General features: G+C 38.5%; 2 protein-coding genes across 6 annotated transcripts; both read right to left on the reverse strand.

Moving 5' to 3' along the window:
- Positions 1-701: 701 nt before the first annotated feature.
- LOC141643126 (uncharacterized) lies at positions 702-4102 on the reverse strand. The gene is made up of 2 exons (XM_074452159.1): positions 3735-4102; positions 702-1268 (listed from the first exon to the last, which is right to left on the reverse strand). The coding sequence occupies exons 1-2, from the start codon at positions 3988-3990 to the stop codon at positions 937-939; spliced, it is 588 nt and encodes a 195-aa protein (XP_074308260.1). The 5' UTR covers positions 3991-4102; the 3' UTR covers positions 702-936.
- Positions 4103-6430: 2328 nt separating this feature from the next.
- Positions 6431-13029, reverse strand: LOC141643127 (uncharacterized). 5 transcript variants are annotated; one of them, XM_074452160.1, is made up of 10 exons: positions 12842-13029; positions 11736-11821; positions 11106-11204; positions 10652-10750; positions 10434-10556; positions 10200-10325; positions 9910-10053; positions 9385-9482; positions 8547-8757; positions 6431-6864 (listed from the first exon to the last, which is right to left on the reverse strand). In XM_074452160.1, exons 2-10 carry the CDS (start codon positions 11812-11814, stop codon positions 6779-6781), a joined length of 1065 nt encoding a protein of 354 aa, XP_074308261.1. In that variant the 5' UTR covers positions 11815-11821; positions 12842-13029; the 3' UTR covers positions 6431-6778. The 5 variants fall into 5 exon arrangements, with proteins under 5 accessions (XP_074308261.1, XP_074308265.1, XP_074308263.1 ...); XM_074452164.1 differs by having other exon boundaries at positions 11736-11816; positions 12838-13017; XM_074452162.1 differs by having other exon boundaries at positions 12838-13015.
- Between the last annotated feature and the right edge of the window lie 14871 nt (positions 13030-27900).

The following is a 27900-nucleotide window of genomic DNA, read 5'->3' on the forward strand; positions in this document are numbered from 1 at the left end:
CAGGGTAAATATATACAACACATTTAAAACTTAAATAATGAAATACTTCCTATGTCCCAGTCATATGTTGTCATTTTCCATTTTTGGGGTCTTTGTTGTCCTTACTATTTTAAGAATTAACTTAATGAGTAATTTAATCATTCACACTCAATTTATTCTAGTTGTCATTTAGTGATTAGCCTCCTCCCATTTACTTGGTCTTTGTGTCAAAACCAAAGGACAACAAATGACCGGGATGGAGAGAGTACAAAGCAACTGTTCTACTATTGTTTATACAGTAGGTCTCCTGAGAGACCGTCTATCAATAAATGTTGACGTGAGGCTCACCGAGGAGTTTGTAGTCGATTTAACTAGCCATAACGACTTTTTTTCAACTTCGACAGGGACTAGATCATAGGAGCCTGTATGTAGTAGCTATTGGCAACTTCAAAAGTCGGATGTAAGAACACAAGATCATGCAAGAAAAGCTAGAATGAAGTTCCCTCAAAGCGGTACATATATAATTAGCTTGAAAAGGATGTAAATCACAGATTTGCGAAGAAATGTGGCATTTCTACATCTGACATTGTCCTTCCAACAAGACTGGCTTACCAGAATACCAGCTCAACTTCAATGACCGGATATCTAGGCAACCCGGTCGGTCATCTTGTTTACCGGGAATTGCAGGTCACCATCATAGCAAATATTAATACACACCTATGTAACACCTTCACACAAACAAGTAGCACAAGTGCACAACCATAGGTTCATATTACAACTTACGACACTACACCAATCCGTGAACATCCAGTGGCAGATCCTAGAACACAAGTAACCATAGACCATGATTCGAACAGTTAACTACAGTTTAAAGCATTCACAGGGCAAGCTGTAATTTATGTACTAAAATCCCATGCTCAACTATATTAAGATCTACCTTTGCCATCATTAGTCCAATCATTCAGAATTTCCTTCTGTTCTTGGAGCTAGATTCTCCTTCTTTACAGGCCCTGGCATGACGAGGTTATCAAATAGCCTTGTGCCAACAAAGTGCTGCGTCATGAAGTTTCGCAACACACTTTCTGGTCTTTGATCTGGGATTGCACTAGGTTGATTTGTCGAAGCCATGACTTTTGGTGGACTCTGTGAATCCTCAGTCATTTTCCGAGCGCTCAACTCCTTTTCAAGTTTGGCTACTTTAACTTCCAAATCCTTCAGCCTTTCTTTCTGTGAATCAGCCTTCCCATCATGCAATGATCGGGAAACAATGTCAATAATTGGACCGCCCCCTGGATATCAATGATGAAAGAGATTTATAATTACAAAACTGAACTAAAAGAAAAGATTTTTAAGTAAAAACTGGGAGGCTGTTGAGACTTCATACACCATTGGGCTTAGCTCCAGAGAATCAAATAAATTCACCATAACCGATGTTTCTCAAACCCACGTTAAATTATTTGACTCGGGTATGTAACAAAGGAAAAGGCTGGCTCATATAACAGCCTTAACTGGTACAATTCTCCACCAAACGATAATCAGTTCTATTTGTATAAAGAAGCCAAACCACCTCATTTTCAATTGCATAAAATTTCAGAAGAATTAAGAGAATTTTTTTTAAATGAAAGTCTCACCAACAAACACTATCCTAAACAATAATCCGAAACAACGGACATATATCAAATGAAGCAATTTTCCCCACAAGCAAATTATCTCAAACGATTTCTAACGAGCACTAACGAATTACACCCTCGTGTCATTGAGTCGTAATCCTCATAACCTAATTTCAAAAGTCGTAAACTACAAATTTGCCCTTCAGCTCTCTTAGAAAGAGAAACAATGAAGTAAATAGCAAGAGCAAGAACGTTTTAGCTCCTTTGACTTCTTGATTCTTGCTGTCATCATCATACAACCTTATTGAGAGTTCTATACAATTCGTTGTTTTTCCTCGCAGAGGGAAACGAAACAAAGTCCTCGTTTCAAAACAAGAAATTTCTTTTTTACACTAGGAGGACCGGTTGGCTTGCTTGTTGGATAAGATTTTCATTTCAATTGAACATCTTAAATATACTTAAACCTGAATTCTCGAGCACAAATGATTTACTGATGTACCTCAATTTCAAACCTTCAAATATCATTGAAGGGCGGTAATCAGTCAGTCACAACTTGCAAGTCACAACCTAACTTAAAAACCATAAACCTCAAAATCTCCCTTTAATTAGAGATACTCAGAAAAGTTGTACTTCCTCTGTCTCGATCAATAGTTATCAATTTCATTTTTATGTGACAAGGATTAACAATAACTATTGACTCGGACAGAGGGGACAAGGGAGTAATTAGTTCTACTAGTGATCAATTGATCATTATATTATATATTGTTTAATCTTAGACAGTTTAAAGTTACTTCCTCCGTTCCATATGATAGTTTACGTTTGCTTTATACACGTATGTCAATGCTTGTTTTCTTTTGTTCATATCTTTTGTTACATATTATTAAAAATTATAAAAATTTGATATTCATAATGCACTCGGTAAGACAATTTAAATAAGATCACACATGACTATCTTTTATGTTATACATTAGAAGTTGTATTGAAGATTCTTCTCACGCCCAAAAAGCAAACGTAAACAATTCAATGGAACGGAGGAAGTAACATGTATCAAGAGAAGCAATTTTTTTTCGTACTTGCTCATTCATGAACAGGTTTTACTCTTTTCATGGACTTTTTTCATTATTTTTCAACACTATGCCCTTTACCTAGAAACAAGACAAAAAACTCTCTCTAATTCTCCCCCTTACAAAATTAATCAAATCCACAACATTAATCAAATCCGTCAAATTACACAATTGTGAATGCTAATTCTCGTATCGATCAAGTAATAATTCTAATTCTCAATTTTATTAATTTTATTATATTAAAATAAGAAATTGATTTACATTAATTAAATTAGGGTTTGTTTAAACCGTTATCAATAAATTAGATTTACTGGTTTATCATGAAGTATGTACTAATACACCAAGGATTTTGAGTTACAAATCACTGAAATCAGTAAAAAATTAAGCCGTATATCCAAGAGTAGTGTTCAGCCATTGTAGTTCAAGTGATTAGTTTTTTTTTTTTCCTTTTTTTTTCAATTTTGTTAATTGTTTTGTGGTGGTATGGTAAGGGGGTGGACGATGAGTATAGTTTCGGGTGCTCCGGAGGTGTTATTCATGATTCGTCGTCTCGGTGGTGGCACATGATGTTTTAGAGGTGTTAGGGAAGGGGATATATGTGGCGAGAGGCGGATCTGTGAAACCGTCTGATGGCCGCTAGCTCTTAGGAGGTCGTCAAGACCAACCGGGGGCGCAAGGGAGGCGGCAGTGAGGGTGGTGGCTGACGGGTAGTGGTGGTTGGATGGTGGTAGTTAGAGTGAGAAAAGAGTAGACGAAGAAGATAGAGGGGGAGAATGAAAGAAGGGTATTGGAACGAAAATCATTTAAATAAAAGGGTATTATGGTCATTTAAGTTCATGAAAGAGTAAAACGTGTCCATGAATGACCACCACTTTTTTTTTCAATAGCAGAAACTATATCAAACAATATATAATGATCATTGATCACTAATTAATTACTCAATCCCTCCAATTTCTAACTTTTATCGATCAAAATCTTAGTACAAAAAGAACAATCAATCAATGATCGATTTGTTTAAAAAACAACCCTAGTTCGCTAATTTATTTAATTTTGAACATAAAAAAGGAAGAAAAGAATGTACCATAAGATCGGACAAAATAAAGGGCGCCATTAAAGGAGAGATTTTTGGCGACACGAGTGACGTCACCTCGGACTTGATCATCCGACAAGCACTCGTGAACGACACGTGCTTTGGTAGTGACGGCGCGGCTGACGTGAACGGTGGCTGTACGGGTGGCATCGTAGCTTTTCCAACAGACATCCGTTACGGGCGTTATGTCCGGGGTTTTATGTTTCAAAGTGTCGGTTGCGGAGGTTAACCACTCCCACATTCCCATCTTCTACAATTTGCTGCTCTTTCCCTCTCTCTTTCTTTTGCAAATCTCCTTTTTTGTTGATGCATTTTCTTCAATTTTACCACCACCTATTTTATTCTTTTTCCATGCCACTTTTCTTTTTTGGTAAGTTTTGTATGGTCTAAATTTAATTTCATGTGGGGTAGAGTGTTTTGTGTGATCCAAATTCATTTCCTTAATTTTGATTTTAATGTAAAGTAACAAGTCAACGGAAATTTGAGGAAATTTTTTATATTGGTGTTGCCAAAAAAATAGCAAAGTCTATCCGTCACACGCTTGGCTTGTGACGGGTCAAGTAATATCATGTAGGTAAATAAGACAAAACAGATTGCTACCCCAAGGCATTCTCCTTTTTTTTTTTTTTTTTGGTAACGAGGGAACCGCGGCCGCTACCTTCGGTGCGCACTGGGTAAACCCGCGGGTGTACGTGATAGCCTGCAAACCACGTATACCAGGTAAACCACCCGAGGGTGACAGGCTCGAAGTCTATTAGGCATGGACTCAGGTCAAGAATACTCCACAAGATTTTGCTCTTGGGGAGGCTTGAACATGGGTCTCCTGGAAATTTCACCCAAGTTTTAACCACTAAACTCCACCCTTGCGGGCTTCTCCTTTTGTCTTATCCACCCCATATGGGTAATACTTGACCCGTTGCAAGCTTGCGACGGATATGCCGTCACAAATGAGAATTTGTGATACAATTTCTATTCAATTCCACACTACACATTTCTATTTTGTACATTATTCAGAGCAACTTCAATGGTACAATTTTTGGACCTGCTTGCAATTTACATAAATTACCTAGCTACAACATAACCATTGGGGAAGAAAAAGTAATGTATGCTTGAAAGCTAATGTAGCTTGTACAAGCTACATGCTTGAAATTTAATGCTTTGAATAATAGTGTAAAAATTGAATAAAATTAAAGTTAAAATAGTAATTTAACTTGTGTGACCCGTACAAGCTACATGGTATTGTAGTTTACCACTAAACGACTTTGTAGCCGGAAAGCAGGGTTTCTTGAAATGATGAGACGGAAATCCAAGCTACAAGGGATTGTAGCTATTCATTGGAGTTGCTCTCATAAGTGAGCCTTCGCTTTCGATTTTCTTTCAATATATACGTGAAAATATATTCATGTGAGAGATCTTATTTGATTCGTCTTTAGGAGTACATTAAAAATATCTAGTTTTTCAAAAAAATTGCAAATACGTAGGTAAAGTTGACAAACATAAAAAAACCAAATGTGTAGCATGGCGCTGAAGGCTGAATAGAGGGAGTAGTTTATTGTTTTCTTAGTTTATCACTCGTATTTATTAATGAACAAGTAATAGGGAGAAAATGGAACGAGAATTAGAGATAATTTAGAATCGTCTCAAATTGTATCCTGGGCTTGTTCTTTTCGGCTTAATTTCAGCTCTCATTCAACTCAGTTCAGTTCAGCTCAGCTCAACTTATTTCAGCTCTACTCATCTCAGCAAACTTCAATTTAGTTCAACTCGCTTCAATTCAGTTCAGTTCACTTCAACTCAATTTAGTTCAGTTCAACTTCATTCAGCCTAAAAAAACTAGGCCTAAGAAACCTAGTCTAAGATTCATCGTAACTTTATACTTCCTTCATTCAACTCCACTCTACCTATTTCCATTTTCGACACTATTCATAAGTGCCCATTCAATCTCGATTTTCTCTCAATACATAAGTGAAAATATTTTCACGTGGGATCTTATTTGATTCGTCTTTACGAGTACATTAAAAATATCTAACTTTTATAATTTTTTCAAATACGTAACTAACGATATTTACCGCGTAAAATTCGCGTTGGCGAACGTGAAAAAGCAAAGTGGTAGAGTGGAGTTGAATGGAGAAAGTACCAGGTATATATTTGCTCATATGCCTTGGGCCCTTCTCCAGCACGAGCATAAGACTCATTCTTGGTACCGCCACAAAGGCATCCAAGTCAACTCAATTTTGTGTTCTTTGCTATGGAGTAGTATTTCATTGTACTGAATTATTCGTCGGGCGAATCCATTTTCTGTGAAGGGAACAAAAGACAAAATAAACTAGTTCGATAGAATACAGAGAGCAAATCACACATGTATATAACTCTCAAAATTAACTAGGTCAAACATCAACTCGAACTCGAGTAATTAAGTCTAAGGCCAAATCGAGCCATATTACTAATCCATGCCAATTCATGCTCATTAAAAGTTCAAAATTACCTAATGTGCATCGAAGGTAGCGGCCAATACTCACGGAGATCTCAGGAAATTAAGTTGTGCAATACAAACACGTGATTCTGATAGCATTTGGATTGTATTAGCATTTCATCTCCATAGGACCATAGTGAAAAACCAGTAAATACATCAAGGCACCAAAGTGAGATTTGTGGGGGAACAGAAGTGCAGTTGCAATATACGGAGTACATGACGGTATGACACTATTTGTTATTACCACTTTCAATAAAACAATATTCGGGCAGGCAAACATCTACCGAATAAAATTTTAGTACAGTTGATTTGAAGCAATAGTAGCTGATACAATTTGTTAAAGCATCACTCGGACAGAAGCCATGTTAACGCTACATGATTGTGATGAATAGTACGATAGTTCCAATGAAAAATACATACTTCGAGAACACAAAATTGGATGAGTCAAAGTTTCTCTGATTCTTTAATCGCCATGCCGCCTCTGGAAACTAGTAGTCTCATGTGAACAGACTCATAGTCATATCTAGAAAGACGGTGCATGAATCTGGTTGCCAAAAGACAATCAGTAGGGTCTAAATTTTCTTGCAGCTCGCAATTGTTGTATCCGCTTCTTGTCCTCCATGAACTTACTTTGAAGCTTCATAATCTCTGCAATAACGTGAAATTCATTACACAGTGTGAATATTAGCAGAAATACTCCACAACATTACACAGTACCTCCATGGCTCTAGCCTACGACGAGGTACGGGGTCAAATACACATCCTTACCTCTGTATTAAAAATAGTGTTTTGTCTGACCCTACCTTTGTTCAATACCCTTTTGCTAACACCATACCTTTACTTTTTTGTTAAACACTACTTTACTTTTTATTTTTCTTGTCGAAAACTACTAAACTTGCAGTTTCCGGCCAATTTTGGCCAACTTTCTGGCCTTGACTTCTTTTATACCTGTGATGTGTTTCCCCTCTTTCTCACCCATCACTTCCCTCTCTTTCAGTCTCTGTCCTCCCATGCACCACCATCAATATACACCACCTTCAACACCGCTGTCCACCACCAACTCACTTCAAACCACCGCTGTAGATTCGCCTCCACATATGCTGCGCCACCTCCACCATCTTTGCCGTGCCTTCTTCATCATCTCCTTAGCACCTTCTCCATCCTCCACCACATTCATCATGCGTCCTTTACCTCCGCACCTCCACCATAACCAGCCCACCGACTTCCATCACCAACCCAACTCAAAACCACCACGACCTTAGCCAACCTATTCCAGATATCCAGTACCATTGAGCGGGCCCACAAACGCCAAACCCACTACTTGCGCGTCCCATTTGCACCTCTAGATCTCTGGTGACCATTGATTTAATCTCAATTGGGCATGTTTTTAGCTTAAATAGGTTGATTTGCATTTGCCAATTGTTCAACTCTTGGTTATTTTGGGTGAATTTTTCTCGTGATTTAAAGACAGGACATTGTTTAATGGTGACGGATGGGGTTGGTGAGGGTGGTTCGATGGTGATAGATGGGGTGGTGAGAGTGGTGATTGTGGGTTTGTAGGGGTGGGTTGGTGGTGGGTGAGGGTGGTAAGGTTGGTGCAGTTGTGCAGGCGGAATTGGAGTTGGGTGGTAGACTGGTAGTGATGGGTGTGGTGAGGCTGGTGGATTAGGTTGGGTGGTGATAAGTGGAAGGGGTTTGCAAATCCCCACACGTGTAAACGAAGTCAATGCCGGAAAATTGACAAAAATTGGCCAGAAAAATGGAGTTGGGTAGTTTTCAACAAGAAAAATGAGAAGGTAGTGCTTAAAAAAAAAATATAGTTAAGGCAGGGTGTTAGGAAATTGGTATAAACAAAGGTAATGCCGGACAAAAAACTTGTAAAAATAGAGAGATTCTTTTCGAATGACCATAATGAAAATTGCGTCGTAGGCACACACTACGTCACTTCACATAGTTCACAATACAGGAAGTATAGAGAGTTAACTGAGTCATTTTAATTAACTCTATTATGAGTCTATGGTCTCATAATAAATGGAACAAGTCACCAAAATGACATGGAAGAATCCAAAAGTGCCTTTTTTGTAGCTAAAGAGGGAATTACTAATTATCATACTAGATAGTCTGACCTTGACAGTCAGCCTCAATATTTGTGAGTTCTGAAAATATAAAAGCCATGCGGATAAAGATTGTTTTAAGAAAAAAACTTGGCACATTGAAAATACTAGTCCAACGAAATTTTAATGGTGTTATATTTGCACACTTTAAAATCAAGCGTGTGAATATTTTTTTACAAGATGGTGTAATACTGTAGAAATAACAAGAGAACATACCACTCCTATTGGCTTCTTTCCTCTGGAATCGATAGAAATCTAACCCAACATCTTTCTTCTTTTTCATGGCTAGTTTTTCACGCACTGCAGCTTCTGCAACAGACCCCACAGCAACACCACTTTCAGTATCAGTCGTCTTCTTCCCTCCCTTGTGATGCACAACAACAGTCCACCCATCTTCAGCCAAACTCGCCTGTTTCTCTCTCTTAGCCTGTGCTCCAATTCGAAGGCAACAAAATAGATATTATTAGAGAAGCATACAGAAAAGAAACGGGAAATCCATCAAATGTAAGCAAGAAAGGTGGTCAATGTTAACGTGTTCGGAACTTCAGCAATTCTTAAAAAGGGACATTTTACGGACCACAACACCTAGCAATGACAGAGTTGTTGCCTATTAATCCACATATGAGAGATCCCTATGGAACACTAAGAGATTTCTTTTGTGTGTTGATAGTTATATTAACGAGAGCAAAACTGATGGAACCCTTGTTTGTATGTGTCTCCATGAAAATGTGCATGATTGAACTCGAATATAAAGATGACAGAGCCAGAGCCGTGATGGTCAAAATTCTCTTGTTTACTAATATGACTTTGAACCCGAAGAGTTGAAGCAACATAAGACATTAAAATCTATCAGCAATAACATGAGCAAATCAGATTGAATTGAACTTTTGAATGATTTTTATATCGAGAAAAGAGCTACAAGTATAGAGGAATGGGCGTCAGAGAGGGCAGCAAAAACTTAAAACTAAAGTATCAATTGGCGGTGCATCATTGTTTCATTATCATTACTAGAGAGCTGTTCAAGTCTGTGACGTAGTAAGAAATTAAAAATTACCTGATCCTCCTTTTCCTCATATGCGGTTATATAGTCATCAATCTGATCTTGCAGTACCTTAATCCCAGGTCTTCTCTCATGGTATTCCTTAATCCACTCTACAAAAAAACAAACATAAATAAAATGAACGACAAATGATTGCATAAGAAGATTCCCAGATTAGTGACAATCAAGTCAAGAACAATTATACTTTAGTAAACTTAAAATAACCCTTTACCACATAATAAAAGTTAAGAGAGTAGGACAAAGGGAAAACATTGAAGCGCATATAATCATATTTAACAGAGATGTAACACTGAACCGCCTCAAAAGTGAATTTGTAACCAAATTGACGCATCCATTAGGTTATGAGACTCTTGAAATAAAATAGTCTCAGAAAGTTAAGAATTACGGCGATCTTGAAGAAGGGATATGTAGTTGTGGCCTTTTACCTACTAGGTTATTCCAATGGCAAAAAATACATCAAGCAAACTCTACTATCTTAAAAAATTTAGATCAACATAAGAAGACATCATCTATTCGTACTTTTCATCCCTTTAGAGTCATCATCCTCTCCCGATGATATCTGATAGACATCCTGCGTAACAACTTGAACCTCCTGCACTAGCTTGGGTTCTGTGACTATTGAATGACTAGTCTTCCTCTGTTTATGGGTCTTCTTTGACTTACCTAATATTATAAAATGAACTGTTAAGATGGTGTAAATCAAAGACAGCATGAATACATGATGCCAAAATCATTTTTTTTTCTTTTATGTATTCTGATGATGATAAAGACGAAATATGGAAAACCATTGATTGGAGGCAGCAGCAAACCTTTTTTCGATGTGGAGATCTCCTTAACATCAGGTTGGATTGCTTCTCCATCATTCACTTCAGTGCTCTGTTCACTCGATATAAGAGCATCTTTCGTTTTATTTTTACGAGCTCTCTTTGACTTATCTACATAAAACAAAAGCAAAATAAGCTACTTCTCACAGGTTCCATTCTCCAACAATTCTTTCATTGCTTTTGCCTTTTGGTAATTTTCGGATAGGTAGGTACACAAACCTTTTTTACGCTTTGAACCATCAGTAAATTGTTCAGTTTCTACTGCATCATTCACCTCTTCATTCTGCACATCTGATACAAGCATACGTTTCCTTTTGTTTTTGTTAATTTTATTTGATTTATCTGCGTCAAAAGAAAAAAGAGCACATGATTAGCAGTTCACAAAAATCAATATTGAATTCTCCAATAAGTAATCTTTAGAAGCCAAGGTTACAAACCTTTCTTTACTTTATTTGAGGGATCCTCTGTAGCTGGTTCATAGTTTGATATAGGAGAACTATCTTTCTTTTTACTATCACGGATTCTCTTCGACTTATCTGCAGAAATGAAACTAAGAAAATCGTAAAATGTCACAAGACTCAGAGAGCATTCCTCAGATTATTATTATCTTCTTTCGCATTAGGTCGCAAACTCTGTAATTTCACCCAGAGGATCCAGATACTTCCTTCGTCATCAGAATCATATATTAGAAGGTGTTTCATATCATTGTAAACTATTACATTATTAGGTACCTAAATCACACAATTAATATGTTTGGGAAAAATAAATTCCATTTATTTGCCTTACCTCATGTACATGGCTAAAAAAAAGTATGGCCGGTGGGAAAAAAATAAAAAAAATTGCCATATTACAGTCGAGAAAGAAGCGGAATATAAAAGCAATGATGCTTACGGGCTTTAACATGCACTGCAGGCACATTGTTCTCATTAATGTCAGTAGCATCATCTTTCACATCAGATTTGGAGAAGTCATCCACCCCAGAACTTCCTCCTGTGAACAACAATCTCCAAGTTGAATGATAATAAGCGGAAAGTTCCTTTACTAAGCTACTAAGACCCTATGAAAACAGAAAATTCTACAAGAATGAATAACTTGGTTGCTCGAGAAAAGATAAGGACCGAATGATGCAGTCTTACTAATGGACACAAGCATCCATGATCCTAATAACAGCTGTTGAAGTGTTATCATAATCGAACACTCCTAACTCTAAGCAGCTAGCTGGTGGTAGCAAGTTCAGAGTTCAGCCTAATAGTTTCATGATAATGCAGGAACAAGAAGAACAAGTCTGTACAGGCATCGTAAAATAGTTGCATTGCTTCATGACAATCAGAATTAATGCATGCATAGGACACTATCTGTAACTAGCGCGTATAGATTACTTGGATATTTCACTCACATAACAAACCAACTTGTTACGAGTACTTTTTAGTTGAGAATAGCAATATGATAAAGGCAGTAAGGCACACATCAGAGTACATGGCAATATAAATTAGAACAAGCTAATCTAATCCAACAACATACCGTTATCAACAAGCTCACTACCACGGTTTTTGATCTTCTTCATCTTCTTTGACCTCTTTTCGAGTTTGTTAGTTCCCATATCTATCCTAAAATCAAGCAGTAGCAGTACCTAGTGAGATTAAACTTTCTAATCAAACACAAATGACATACATACGACTCAATAATTTCATCAAACGGCTGGTGGGCAACCCTTATAAGCAGGCCCGGTTCTGAGGGTCGTCTGGAGGGGCGGCGGCCTAGGGCCCAAGCTAGAAAGGGGCCCATTGTTCAGAGTTTTAAAATAATAATAGTGGTAGGAAAAGAAAAAAATCTAATTTAGTAAAAACAAAGCAATGCTTTTCTAATTTCTCACCCTGACTCTCTACCCTCCTTTTTTTTTTTCTAAGACCCGAATTCCGAACTCTTTTCTTCTTTAATAATTGGAAATTTAGAATTTAAAAACTCATCTTCTAATTCCTAAGCAACGGTTTCTTAATTTCAATGGCCCAAGATATAAGATATATGATCACTGATTGAGTCGATCATAACCTTAAAGCTTTGATTGAGATGGTCTTCAAATGTGGTAGGGTGAGGCTCTTGATAAAAGTTAACGCCTTAATTAAGAGTTAATCTTCTTCCACTACCACCACCCTTATTAAACCCAAAAATTAGAATTGAAAAAAAAAGTATATAATTTAAGACAAATAATCTTCTTATTCTTCTACTGGATTTACCCCAAAAGAATAAGAGGACAATTATCTAGAGTAATCAATGCATTTTTTTGTAATTGGAAAGGTATACGCAAAAATAAAATTCAAACACCACTGATTTCACTTGCATTAACTAGCACATGTACATTATCCCTGAAAATCAAATAAGCAAAGCTCAAAGTTTAAAGCATTCATTCATTAACTAGCACACTCTTCGACAAATCATCATCAGTAAAATCAGACGAAACATATGAAATTAAGAACAAATTAATATCAATTGAATAGCAAATTATTAATACAGTACTAATTTAAGGGCAAATTCGTTTGAATAGAAAACTGAATAGCAAATTCGTATGAGATTCAATTCAAATAAGCATATGAAATTAAAAACAATAAAAAGATTAAAATCATACTTACTAAATAATTGATGGATTCGAAATAGGAATAAAAAAAGAGGGATTTATCCTTCTTGCTGCTTGTCGTCTTCGCCGGTCACTATCGTCGTCGGCTGCCGTATAATCTCAGTTTATGGTTAGAGGTGCGTTTAGGGTTAGAGCCTAGAGGTGGGTTTTGGCCTTTGGGTTCAACTGTTCAAGGAAAGAATTGGGATTTTGGTAAAGAAAGACAGTAAAATAGGAGGAGTCCATATTCGAGTCCATACTTAGTACATTGATCATTTGGTTGAGATTGTTTTCTCCACGGTAAAATGAAAGTTATTATTAAATGGGGTTGAGAGAAGGAAATGGAGAGAATCATAATCTAGAATATAGAATCATGTGTGTTACTTAGAGCTGATCATATGGCCCAAGCCCGCTAGCCCCACCCGGCCAGCCCGACTTTTCCCAGGCTTGGGCCTCGATTTTAGGCCCGAAAAGCCAACGGCTCGAAGCCCATGGCCCGATTCAATATAATAGGGCCGGATTTGGGCCGTCGTTATGCCCGGATTTTGGCCCGGCCCGGCCCAAACATTGCAAAATTTACGAATATGTAAAATTTAAGAATCTTAATAACCATTTAGTAAAATAATTAACCAAACAATTGTTGTATTGTAAATAAGCCGTAGTCACTTGTTTACATGTATTAGTTTGATAAGGCTTAGTATTTTCCTTTACTAGTATTTAAATGATAAAAAGTAAGTTAATGATTTTGTATCACACTAGTGCCGATAAATTCTTTACCATTATCGGCGTGTTAAGTCAATGTTTTTGAGCCTAAAGAACAACAAATATCAAATCAATTACAACACTACAACTGTAACACCCCCATATCCAGAGGAGCCTTAACTAGGCCTTCCTTAGCATATAAGGGCGTCACCATCTCGGTTGCCCGAGGGAAGTAATTATCAAACGTCAATAAAAGAACTATTAAGTTATATTACAAGTGATTTAAACCAACCAACTATATAAAAGATACAACTCAGAGACTACTGGCTATGACTATCAAATCTCGTGAAGACTCATCCCGCCTGGACTCCGGCTATCAACAACAGCGACACCTGCTAAGACCGACTGCTCACCATAAGGGATCACGGCAGACACATAACAAACAAACAACCACACAAGGTCAGTACTGAGATAAGATAAGACAACGTCAACTACAAATATCAATGCAAACAACACTGCCAACTCCAAACGCATTCACCACAATCCAATCAACTCTGTCACTGACTGTCCACTGGACCAGCCCTGCCAGTGGGGGACCGCAGCCGTTCCCACCTAAGCCCCGCTCATCATACCGAGCGATAACCCTGTCCATTAATGTGCACATCCCCTCCCGTGGCAGGTTCCACGGAGGGCGAAACTAGGGCGTGAAGCCACTCCCGCAAGTGACCCCACTCAGCCGAGAACGCATCTCGAGAACCATCAACAACGATCACCACCACAATCACAATACAACACAATTACTATATCAAACAACCACAATACTACTATAACGACCGACACACTAGACCATCTACAGAAACTGAGTAGGCGAACCTACCTTTAAGCAACCGCAACCAATCCATGCCGACAGATAACATATCCAGCGACCAAGCAAAGCCTATAACCACCATACAAATATCTATTACTAACAAGCAAACCCCAACTATAGAGACAAAGACACGGATGATGATTGTGACATACCTATAGGGAGGGACAAGGCAAAAGGCCGCTACCCGACTCAAGAGACACTCTCCTAAGGCACAAGGATCTTCACAAAGGCTTCCATGGAGGTTTTGAGGTGAAGGGAAGGGAAAGAGGCGACTGAAGGATAGGAGGAAAGTGGCGGAAGTGATTTGCGGATTTAACAAAACGCGATATAAAACCCTCGCTGAAAACCCGGCACTCGATCGAGTACCCAACCTACTCGATCGAGTGGCCCCCTGCTCGATCGAGTACCCTAGCTACTCGATCGAGTAGCCTCTACTCTATCGAGTACCACTCTTAACACGCACCCCAATATGGTTTTGGCATACTTTCCTAAGATTACTCCCGCTCCCAAGGACAGTCAACGCTGGTCAAAGGATCCCTAAAAGGGCGGGTATTACAGTCTTCCCCCCTTAAAAAGAACTTCGTCCCCGAAGTTCACCTCACCCATCTCCCGCTCGAGACACGAGAACAACACGTCCTTACTCATCTTCCCGCTCAACCCATTACTCCCTGTAAACACCATCCCCCCCCCCCCCATGTCATCATCATCACCGTCCACATTTATACCTATCGATTCTTGCCACTATCATGCAAGCTTTATCACAGTCAACCGTTACTTTATATATATATATAAAGCATCCAACTCGCAATGCGAATCGTCACTCACGATCTCCCAACATACAAGAATTATTATCCAACCATCAATCTAGAACATGTCTCATATCAACTTTCATGTGGTACAACTAATGCCACCATGTTACTTGGCAACGTGATTCCAATACGATCACCCTCACTTTGAAGAACTAAAGAAAGTAAATTTTTTTTTTTTTTTTTTTTTTTTGACAGCAACACATGATACCAACAACATTATAAACAACTACCAACAATTATTATAAACAAGCAAAACACTATTCCAAAAACAACCTTTTTACTTCGCGACATTACTCTTCCCCTCTAAAAAGGAACTTCGTCCCCGAAGTTCACCACCCAAATTTCAACGCACATTATTTATTATTTGCATCTTAATCATTAAAGAAACCATATTATTTGTTGTGGACATTACTCGCTAATTATACACTCGTTAAGTTAGAAATCATACACAAGTCACCGGAATAACTAGTTACTGTTGACAACACACGTTAAAATGGTATGCGCAAACATAGGCGAAGTTACCACGCCGATAAATAGATCGTAAGGAGGCATATGCAATATTAAAGTAACAAGAAATTATTACCGCCTTACTAATTGTGACAAATACGCTTATAAAACTTCAAATACGACTTCCAACACACGAAATTAACGGTTCAAAGGTGTTACTACACACTAATAACCCCATCAAACATTAAACTTGCCATTGTAAAACAATTGAACATTTTAATTTTCAAAAGCCCCTTGTAACAGTGTCACTCGATCGAGTATGTATCGGTACTCGATCGAGTGCCATGCTACTCGATCGAGTGTCTTGGCTACTCGATCGAGTAGCCCGAGATCAGAATGTTTCCTTTCTTCCTTTCCTGCAGCTACTCGATAGAGTGTGGGGTACTCTGTCGAGTACCTGCAGGCCAAGTACCTTACACAACCCATTATAGACCAACACATATAAACATAACTGTCACATAAATTGAGTCGGGATGATGCCCCGACTCTCCATCATCCTGCAAAAGGTGAAAGTAGCAAATCCGGCCTTATGGCCTAACGATACAAGTTCACAAATAAAGTTTCAACTAAAACAACCGAAATCTAACCATGCTACCAACAACAACTACCACTAACAATCATGAACGAAGATAGAAACAAGGAGTATCACTCCTGCTGCTGCTGCTGCTGCTCAAACATCACCTCATCATCACCACCACCTGAAGTACCTGCTCCTGCTGACCCGATCCCCGCATCCACTCCTGCTCCTGCTCCTGGGCCTACGTACCATGGGGTCAAGCCACCGTAAGGGAAGGACTGGGGTGCCCCCCACGTTGACTCATCCACCCCGTAGGAATGGAAAACCCCTGAGTAGTTCCCAACTCCTCTCCACCAAACTGGATGCGGTCCCTCGGTCCCTATCCCCTGAGCGTAGGCCATCTCGTGCATGTTCCGGAGTGTCAAGGTAGATGACACTCTCTCCGCCAGGTAACTGGATCGCGTCTCCGGGGTGTCGAGGTAAGGGTAGCATGGGAAAGCTCTTCTTCTTTGTGGTGCTCGGGCCGTGGCCTAGTCTCCGGGGCCTTCTCCCTCACTCGACGGGGTCCCCTCACCACTCTGGGTCTCTCCACCATCTGAACTCCCGCATTCTCACCCTTCGTCGGCTCCGGCATCTCCTCGAGAATGGCGCCGTCAATAAGATATGTCTGTAGCTGGCGGGGTCTGTCATCATCCTCCTCCTCCTCGTCATCGGAGTCCACCGCCACTACTGTCGGCTCCAAGGGCTCCGTGTGTGGGAGGTGCTCAGGAGCTGGAACCTTCATCCAACTCATCCCCCACACCCTCCACGCTAGGCTACCGTCAGCCAAGGTCCTCAACCATTTCAGGTCGAGATAGTATTCACGATCCATGGTAGGCACGGGGGTAGCTAGAGGCACGTACGCCGAAGAAGCCTCAAAGGAGGTTAGCTTTTCAGCTAACCGAGTGGCAATAGCACCACAACTCAGGTACCGGGAAGGGGAAGAAGCCATCAAGGCAAGGGCAGCACAAACTATGGAAGGAGCATTAAAGACCACTTTCTTGGCCCGCTCCGGGTTGAGGTACGACATCAAAAGTAAAACCTCATGGTTATTCAATTTACTGATATCCTTTCGGTCATAGAGGAGGTTCGAAAGAGAACGGAGAAAGACCCTCAAGGTAATATGCTGAACATCATTAATCAGCATGTTGCTCGAGGTGGGAGCTTGCTTCCCAGTCAAACAAGGCATTAGGCGGCAAACGCCGCACTCAGCTGGAATGTCGGTGATGGAGTCCTTGGGAGGCTTGGCCAACCCAAGGTGAGAGGCAAACTGATCCATAGTCAACAGAAAACTGGTATTCATCAATCTAAACTCAACAGATCGACCCATTAGGGTTATAGTTAAAAGAGCTCATGAACTCCAAGGTAAGAAAAGGGTAAGTATGCTTCCTCAGCCTATACAAACCCGTAAAACCCAAGGTCTCGAATATGTGACGGACATCCGTCTCTATCTCCAACTCCTCTAACACACTGGTGTCTATACACTTTGTAGGTCTCATTTTGCGTTTTTGTAAGGCTACAAAACGCTCCCTTTGCTTGAAGTCAACAAAAACAACTGTAGGGTATTCGGGGACTGCGGGTACCACAGGCCGACTCCCCTCTCCCGACTCAGGTGGGTCACCCCTTCCCCGCTTACTTTGGCGGAGTCCAAGGTTCAGTCTCGGCATCTGCTTAAGGCATATGTTCAAACACCTTATATAAACATGCAAGTATTGATCTCATGTAATTTGAATTCAACTTATCAGCTAGGCCTACCAATTTATCAACAATCTTTCAGCATGTGGAGCACATAATTCACATCGTTACTTTGAGTATTAAGTTAAGTACACATGTTCACCAGCAGTTTCTAAGATTTTAACATACAAGTTCAAATTATTACTACTCATAAGTCATAGTGGTGAAAGTAATTATCATGGCTTTTACATATGATCAACAATCTCGAATATCCCAGCATGATTCTAAGGTTATTCCAGACACACTTCTAATCACATGTTACTAATTCAAGAGAAAGAATAATTTATGACAAATCGATATCACCCTTCACTATTATGTAAAACAACTCAATTAAAATTTTCAGACGGTCTTTACAGCTGTGAAAATTTTGGCATATATTCATCAATCATTGTTTCTATTATCATATAGAAGTTCAACTCATGCTTGTACTGTCAATTACAACATCAATTTTTCAGTTATAAATCACGAATTTCCATTTAAGGCACTTTTAAGACGGAGTTCTAAGGCAACTTTCTAGGGGTAAAATCATCAAAATCTATCCTCCAACATGATATAAACAATACTTAAGGCTCAATTCTACCATCTAACCATTGTAAAACAACCAAAAATCGATTTCAATTTTGGAAACCCTAGAAATTTCGGGTTCATCTTTGCAATTTCTAATCTAATTTACAGCAATTAACCACCAACAAACATGGAAAGAAGGCATGTGAATCATGTTTCAACAATTAAAAGCACCAAATTGGTCATTATAATCGAAAATTTCAGATTGTTTTACTTTCCTAGCACACTCAAAGCAATAAACCATGTACATTAGGAAGAATAGCATACCTTGATTGATGAACACAGTAGAGAAACGAAATCAAACTAAGAAATCAACCCCAAGAATCACTACTAACCCAAGAGAATGAGAGGATTTGAGAGGAAATAAGGAATTGAGAGTGATTTAGGTGTAGGTGTATCGAAATATAGAGGAATAAGAAGAAGAAATAGAAAGATTAGGGGTTTTAAGAAAACCCGTAGGACTCGCTGTACAGTAACCTACTCGATCGAGTGCCTGGGGTACTCGATCGAGTACCACCCTACTCGATCGAGCAGGAGCTAAATCGTCGAGTAACTGCAGGAATTTTCCCACATCCCGACATCATAGCTTCCTAATTAGATCGAGTGAGGTTTACTCGGTCAAGTAAGCACTCGCACTCGGTCAAGTATAGTTAAGTACTCGATCATAAGTACGAAGTAACTTGAAGATTCCTGCAAAAACAACACCGCGTGTCGATTCCAACTAAGTTCGGAATTCGGCACTCATTATCAAGTTCATTCACGCATTACTATTATTAACAAAGCCTACCATATCGTCAAACAAATGAAGTTTATTCCACTTACACTACACCCCTTACCCTACTCGATTTACCTGCTACCGAATCTTCCATAAACATAATCACGTCATCGTATTACATTTAAGCTTACTTTATATATATTACTACCAAATTGAAACATTTAAACTAACATTAGTTCATTCTTTCACGTATTACATAAATGCATACTTTTCAAAACAAATTAATCTACCATGTTTCACATTCTATCATAAGCAATTTATCTTGCATAAATCAAATATTACGCAGCGGACAAATTTCAACTAAATAGCAAAGCATATACACATTACCATATACCGTGATTCGGATTATTACTCGTCTATACTATAATTATCATTATAGTCATCGCGGTAGGATCTATAATCTCACGTACAACTTCCGTCATCATTAATTTTATGGCAAACACCTACGTGTTCACTATTCATATTACACACTCGATTTCACACTTTCACACATCTCCATGACGTATAACTTCGTCACATACCTCATAGCTATCATATAAGCTCACTAATCATTCAAAGAACTCAATCATCTCATCAACAATTACCATACACGGCCTGATACATCCCTAACACACCCCTATTAATTCTAACAAAGACTTAACCGGAGGTAGCTCCGACACAATTAACATACATAGCACACATAGACACACGGACTCCACATTCCCATCCCATGTGACTGGCTTAAGCGTCATGGGGCCAAGATTTTGAAATGAGGGCGCCTACTCACCCAAAATCTAGCATCAGCCAGGGCTCCCATTACACATACACCAGGTTCATTTTATTAGACTCCCTACGTTCATTATGTTCATTTGTTACAGGTTCCAAAATCGTCGCTCTGATAACACTTTGTAACACCCCCATATCCAGAGGAGCCTTAACTAGGCCTTCCTTAGCATATAAGGGCGTCACCATCTCGGTTGCCCGAGGGAAGTAATTATCAAACGTCAATAAAAGAACTATTAAGTTATATTACAAGTGATTTAAACCAACCAACTATATAAAAGATACAACTCAGAGACTACTGGCTATGACTATCAAATCTCGTGAAGACTCATCCCGCCTGGACTCCGGCTATCAACAACAGCGACACCTGCTAAGACCGACTGCTCACCATAAGGGATCACGGCAGACACATAACAAACAAACAACCACACAAGGTCAGTACTGAGATAAGATAAGACAACGGCAACTACAAATATCAATGCAAACAACACTGCCAACTCCAAACGCATTCACCACACTCCAATCAACTCTGTCACTGACTGTCCACTGGACCAGCCCTGCCAGTGGGGGACCGCAGCCGTTCCCACCTAAGCCCCGCTCATCATACCGAGCGATAACCCTGTCCATTAATGTGCACATCCCCTCCCGTGGCGGGTTCCACGAAGGGCGAAACTAGGGCGTGAAGCCACTCCCGCAAGTGACCCCACTCAGCCGAGAACGCATCTCGAGAACCATCAACAACGATCACCACCACAATCACAATACAACACAATTACTATATCAAACAACCACAATACTACTATAACGACCGACACACTAGACCATCTACAGAAACTGAGTAGGCGAACCTACCTTTAAGCAACCGCAACCAATCCATGCCGACAGATAACATATCCAGCGACCAAGCAAAGCCTATAACCACCATACAAATATCTATTACTAACAAGCAAACCCCAACTATAGAGACAAAGACACGGATGATGATTGTGACATACCTATAGGGAGGGACAAGGCAAAAGGCCGCTACCCGACTCAAGAGACGCTCTCCTAAGGCACAAGGATCTTCACAAAGGCTTCCATGGAGGTTTTGAGGTGAAGGGAAGGGAAAGAGGCGACTGAAAGATAGGAGGAAAGTGGCGGAAGTGATTTGCGGATTTAACAAAACGCGATATAAAACCCTCGCTGAAAACCCGGCACTCGATCGAGTACCCAACCTACTCGATCGAGTGGCCCCCTACTCGATCGAGTACCCTAGCTACTCGATCGAGTAGCCTCTACTCTATCGAGTACCACTCTTAACACGCACCCCAAGATGGTTTTGGCATACTTTCCTAAGATTACTCCCGCTCCCAAGGACAGTCAACGCTGGTCAAAGGATCCCTAAAAGGGCGGGTATTACAACAACAACATACAGTAAGCACCGCACTAAAATATATTATTACACTACTAAATATTCTGCATTTAGTTTGTATGAGTCACCTCTATTAGTAGGTTCATAAAAGGTACATTAGGTTACTACTTAATTGACAATACTTGAACAAACCACATAATTCTATACGAAAATTTTGATAACAAATACACAAAGTATCTAACTTCATAATGTGGATTTCTAAACTTATTTCAAGAGAAAAAATTAAATTTAGCCCGAATTGGCTCGAAAACCCGCTTTAACCCCGGACGGGCCAGGTTTGGGTCGATGAAATAGGCCCACACTTGTAGCCCGACCCGCACACTTGGGCTTAATTTTGCCCGAACTCTGATTGCTTACGGTTTATGCCCATTAATTTTTGCTTAAGGAACCCATTTTTTTTTAAAATATTAATTTTTTTCATAAAACGTTTTTACTGAGTGTGAGGTTAAGACGGTGAAGGACTAAGAGGAGAGTAATTGTGTGTATTTTTAGGTTTTTTATTAGGCGGGTCAAATTAAATAGGTTTTGTAGATTGTAGTTGGTAAAGGGCTAGTATATTTGGGTCGTGCGAATTTTGCTCGAACTCTGATTGCTTACGGCTTACGCCCATTAATTTTCGCTTAAGGAGCCCATTTTTTAAAAAAATATTAATTCTTTTATAAAACGTTTTTACACATGCATTAATAAAAAACCATGTATAACTTTACATTATTAACCTCATAAAACTTCCATTACTTAACATGGTTGAGTGATAAGGGCATCAATGTAGTTTGTGGATGGTTTTACAATGACTTATTGTAAGACATTTTATAAGAAACTTACTCTTTTTTTATAAAAAATTTAGAGTGGGCCTAAATACACTATCAAAATGTCCTGGGACACTCTCTTTATGTTTCATATGACTGATTTGCCCTTTAACTTCCAACCTCTCGAATGCAGTTATTATAATAAAATCAGGGGTATTTTCGTCCATTACTTATAATTGGAGTGTCCCAAGAGATTTTGTGAATGTATTTATTTGCACCCAAAATTTATTAGAATGTATATGTGTATCCTATGAGCATAAGACTATCGCCTTAGATCGGGTTATACGGGATAAACTATAATACAAGTAAGGTTATAAATGTTAGATAAAACTAAAGTTTTAAGTGTATTTGTAATTTATAAGTACTACAATTAATTATTCTTTCAGTTAGATTATATAAATATTAATGTATTTTATTAATATTAGTGACTTATATGTTCTATAACTACATTTAAGACAACTTATGATAAGTGCATATTTTATATATTTTCACCCCTATATTAGCTCCATTTTACATGTCATTTAGTACTTATCATAGTTTTTTGAGCTAATATTTGTTATTCTAGTTGCAATTGTTTGTTTCCACATGTTTTGTAGGAGTTTAAGCTTTTAGGAGCTAAAATCCATCAAAGTTGCAAGCTAGAATGCAAAGGCTAAACAAGACCAAGTATTGGACTAAGTATATGAAGTTACATGGGTTTTGCATGAAGATTTTATGGATTGAAGTGAGAAATTACAAATGATGTCAAAAGCAAAGTCAAGCCCAAAATGGAAGTCCAACTTAAAGGTGAAAGCATTGGATGCTAAGGAGCTTTGGATGCTAAGAATATAGAGCATTATCGGGTGATTAAGGAGCATTAAAGCACAAACATAGAGATTCCTCAAGCAATTAAGTGAGAAATTAAGAGAAATTAACCCGGAAGACTACGCCCCCGATCGGGGCTGGCAACCCCAATCGGGGTTGGCTGTTTGTTGATTGCTTACGTTTCTTTTGCCTCCCCTATATATAGGAGAGGCATTTCATAGCTAGAGGGCATCTAATTTTCTTACGTCTCACATACTTTTCATAGCCTTAAGCATTATAATTTCTCTCAATAGTTTTCATATTAGTTTACAATTTTGTTAAGCTTGTAGTTCTTAAACATTATTTTGTTCTTGATATATTTCAAGCATTTGGTTCTATTTGTTCTTCTATACAAGTTCATCTCTATTAAGGTATTTCTAATTCTAGTTTGCAATTTTACATTTCTATTTTAGTTTACACATAGTTTATAATTAAAGTACTTTATCTAGATTACATTAGCATTATTTCTTTTACATGCTATATCACCTAATTTATATAAATCATACAATCATGTTTAGCATTTCTTACAATATAGTTTGCAATTTACATTCTAATATGAGTAGCTAAATTTCCTAGTCTAAGGGTTAGGGGAGCCGTGCAAAATCAAATATGTAACATGTTAAAATAGGGTTGAAGAGTCTATTGATCCAAAATACTCAAGAGGGGGGGGGGGGTGAATTGAGGATTTAAAACTTTTGAAAGCTTTTTCGATTGTGCGTATGTAATTGATTATTTAAAGTTTATTGGTTAAACTTTAACTAATCAACTAACGATGATAAGCGAAATAAACGAAAGAACGAAACAAGGAGAGACACACGGATTTTTGAAGTGGTTCAGTTTCACAAGTCGAAACCTACGTCCACTATTCTCGATTAATAAATTTAGTACCTTTCTCCGGATTACAAATTTACTAACCCAACTCGTACAACTAACTCTAGCTGTAACTCAATGAGTACCGTTAAATACTCGAGTGACTAACTTACGCTAATAAGAAAGCACTAATGATTCTTGCAAAGGTTCACGTTAATGAACAAGTAAGAAATCAACTAAGCACTATTATCTTATAACGATAACAAAAAAAACGAATGCACAAGTTTATAAATCACACGACCTTTTTCGAAAATAAACAAAACGGTTTTCTTGCTTTAAAACACGGTTTTTGTTTTTTTGAAAATATATGAAAGTTATGCTCAAAGGTCTTAACTTTTAATGATGTAAAGTATGGAGTATTTATAGTAAAAGAGGAGCAAGGGTTTCGGTTTACTAGAAACCCTAGATGCCGTGTGGTGTCTTGTAAAGCAAGAAGGAATTAGGTTAAATCTTTTCCAAGACTTGCCTTAATAAATAATATTTTCCTATCTTAACAACTCACCAATATCTTGGAGATTAGGAAAGATAATATAAGGAGATAAAGAAATCTCTAACAAATATTATCTTAATACCTTAACCCTTATCCAAGCAAAGACTTATTGTGCAAGAAGGAAAGTACTATTCACGTTTACTATTCACGCGGCACTGTTCACAGTACTGTTCACGCGGCACTATTCACGAGGCACTATTCATCCCTAATATTTTTATAAGATAAAAAGGAATAAATCAAATAATAAAGAGATAAGAAATCTCTAATCAAATATTATTTTAAAGATTTACTCAATCTTTTCCTTCTATCTTTACAAAAATAATATCTTATAAGTTAGGAAAGAATAAATCAAAATAATATAAAAGAGATATTAAATCTCTAATCAAATATTATAAAGATTTACACAAAACCCTAACTTGTACCAAGAGTAACCGTGTATGAGAAAGAAACGACTCATAAGCCCATTCCTCTTTCACGAAAACCCTAGGTAAGATAAATTAGGTTTAGGGTATTATAGAGTATGTAGAAACTAGAAACCCTAATTAGCAAGATGCCTCAACTCATAAGTTGATTCAATCATAATTACTAATTATAAGCTAATAGTAAAACCATACTCAATATAAAAATAAGCTCCCTTGTAAAATAAATACTTTTACTAAAATATTCAAAACGGTTTTCCAAAAACAATTTAAAAACTATTTTGTCGTGTGTTTTATAAACTTGACATCTCAATGTTATAGTAGAAGAGCTATAACATTTAGCTCTTTAACAAGTAATGTTATGGCTGTGAAGCTATAACTTTACCAATTTAATGTGGGGTAATATCCGTATAAAACCCTTAAAATTTAGGACTATAACGCAAAATTAACATGTGATTTATGGTCATAAACGAAAATACAATAGAGAACGATAAAGCATAAGAATTAACCTCGGGTCCTTTGAGATGCGGCCTAAGAACAGAAATCAACAGAGATTTCCTCCTAATCGTTGCACCCAAGACCGTCTGAGACTATGCCCTTGTGCTAGAATTACTCTCTAATTGACTTGCAATATTGAGAGAGTTGTTATGTGAGTTTTTCAGATGTGAGATCTAAGTTTTGAGAGGAAATGTGCTCAAAACCCTAACAATTTTGCAAATGAAAAATGATTAGGTTAACAAGGAGGAGAGGCTCTCCTTTTGTTCTTTTCATTCGGCCAAACCGAGATCCACATGGGGAAGTGGGCTTCCACTTCCTCTTATTTTTAACTCGTGGTCCGACTCGAAATTTGCTAAATGTATACGACGGGTTTTATTATAAATCGTCATCGGTTATCGGTTATTAAAACATCAACTAATAACACGGATTAGTTGAAATATTAATACATGTCCGACAAAGACAATATCGTATAATTAATTCAATATACATCAATTAAATATAATCGTTTATATTTAATTTAATTAATTAATCGCTTAATTCGCCTTAGCCATTATTATTTAATCCGTATTAAATAATTATCTCAACATCGCGTTTGACTAATTGTTTAGTCAATAACTCCGACTAATCGCTTAGTCAACTTTGGCATCAACATGATTGTATTTTCATACCGTCACATCTCTCAAACGTATCCTATAGGTGTGACTTTTAGGGACCAGTTGATCACCGCCATCTGTATGACAATAACGTCAAACTTATCTAGCAAGCCAACCGTTATTGATAAACGTGGATCAACTGATTATAATACAAAAGTATACCCTTTGATCCTTTTAGAGATTTATAAGTCCTTGCACTAACTGTAAAGGACACCAGCCCCAACAAGCTCCCATTTGTCCGTACAAGTGTACGTGCAATGACGTTATCCGCACTAACTGGAGGACACCACCTCCAACAAACTCCCACTTGTCCGTACAAGTGTATGTGCGATAACCGATTCTCATATCCATTTAAAAATTTCTCCCACTCAATGTAAAACAATTTGCAGATCCGGATCCGCAAAGGTCGTATTTTACAATCGATCTGTATCAAGAGTGGTTTTCCCGACTAGAGAGTAACTTAACTGATAAAACGAATCCGGATTCGAGCATGGCCATGCATTTTGATTCTGACTCCTCGAGTGGCCCCGAGAAATATCGAGTACGATAAAGGCTGAATATTTTCTTCAACTCGACTCCTTCCGATCTAAGCACAACATGAAATGACCCAGAAAAAATCTACTTGGCCCCTGTTACGGATGACCGTGAGAAAGAAACCAAAGTCACCCAAAATGCCTTAGTCTCAAGAGACAGTCGATAGTCAAAAGAATCGACTCTTAGGATCACCATGGAGGTCCTATCCACGACCGGGCACCGAATGTTATAAAACATTTAGGACTCCACGTCGATGTCACAATTGTGTCCTACGAGATATCCGTATAACTCGCCTCTGTGATTGGTCAGTCAACCGTTTGACTTATGGCTCGTTGAACCCACCATCAACCAACGTCACAAAATAATTGCCTGAGTTATCAGCTCACGTGGGCAATTAAGGACCAAAATATAATGTTTGTTCAGTTCACTTTGTGGTGTTCAAAATTGTCGTACAAATCCACATGAAAAACAAAATATATAAATATCAAAACGATGATGTCGTATAGAGTACACAAGAAAATGAATCTAATCCATAAAAGAGTACTACAACTCAGGAACACGTTTAATTCCCATGGAATTAACATGTCCTTCATGCTTATCTTGTCGTAATGGTTTAGTGAGAGGATCTGCTATGTTATCATCGGTAGCAATCTTTTCTATCACTACTTCCTTTTGCTCCACGTAATCTCGGATTAGATGAGCTTTCCGTTGTACATGCCTAGACTTGTTGCTAGACTTGGGCTCCTTAGCCTGGAAGATGGAACCTCTATTGTCGCAATAGATGGTGATCGGGTCATTCGAACTAGGCACTACGGATAGTCCTTGTAAGAATTGACGCATCCATATCGCTTCCTTTGCAGCTTCAGACGCGGCATAGTACTCGGACTCAGTCGTAGAATCTGCCGTAACACTTTGTTTGGAACTCTTCCAGCTGACTGCAGCGCCATTAAGAGTAAAAACGAATCCAGACTGAGATTTCGAGTCATCTCGATCCGTTTGGAAGTTAGCATGTGCGTAACCGGTTGCGCATAGCTTCTGTTCGCCTCCATAAGTCAATGCCCAATCTTTAGTCCTCCGTAGGTACTTAAGAATGTTCTTGACAGCCATCCAATGTGAATCACCTGGATGCTGTTGGAATCGACTTGTCATACTCAATGCATATGCCACGTCTGGACGTGTGCATATCATGGCATACACGATTGATCCTATAGCCGAGGCATAAGGAATCCGTGTCATGCGCTCTTTCTCTTCCGGTGTATCTGGTGCCTGAGACT

Source organism: Silene latifolia, chromosome 2, assembly GCF_048544455.1.
Source record: "Silene latifolia isolate original U9 population chromosome 2, ASM4854445v1, whole genome shotgun sequence".
In the NCBI taxonomy this organism is placed as follows: domain Eukaryota; kingdom Viridiplantae; phylum Streptophyta; class Magnoliopsida; order Caryophyllales; family Caryophyllaceae; genus Silene; species Silene latifolia.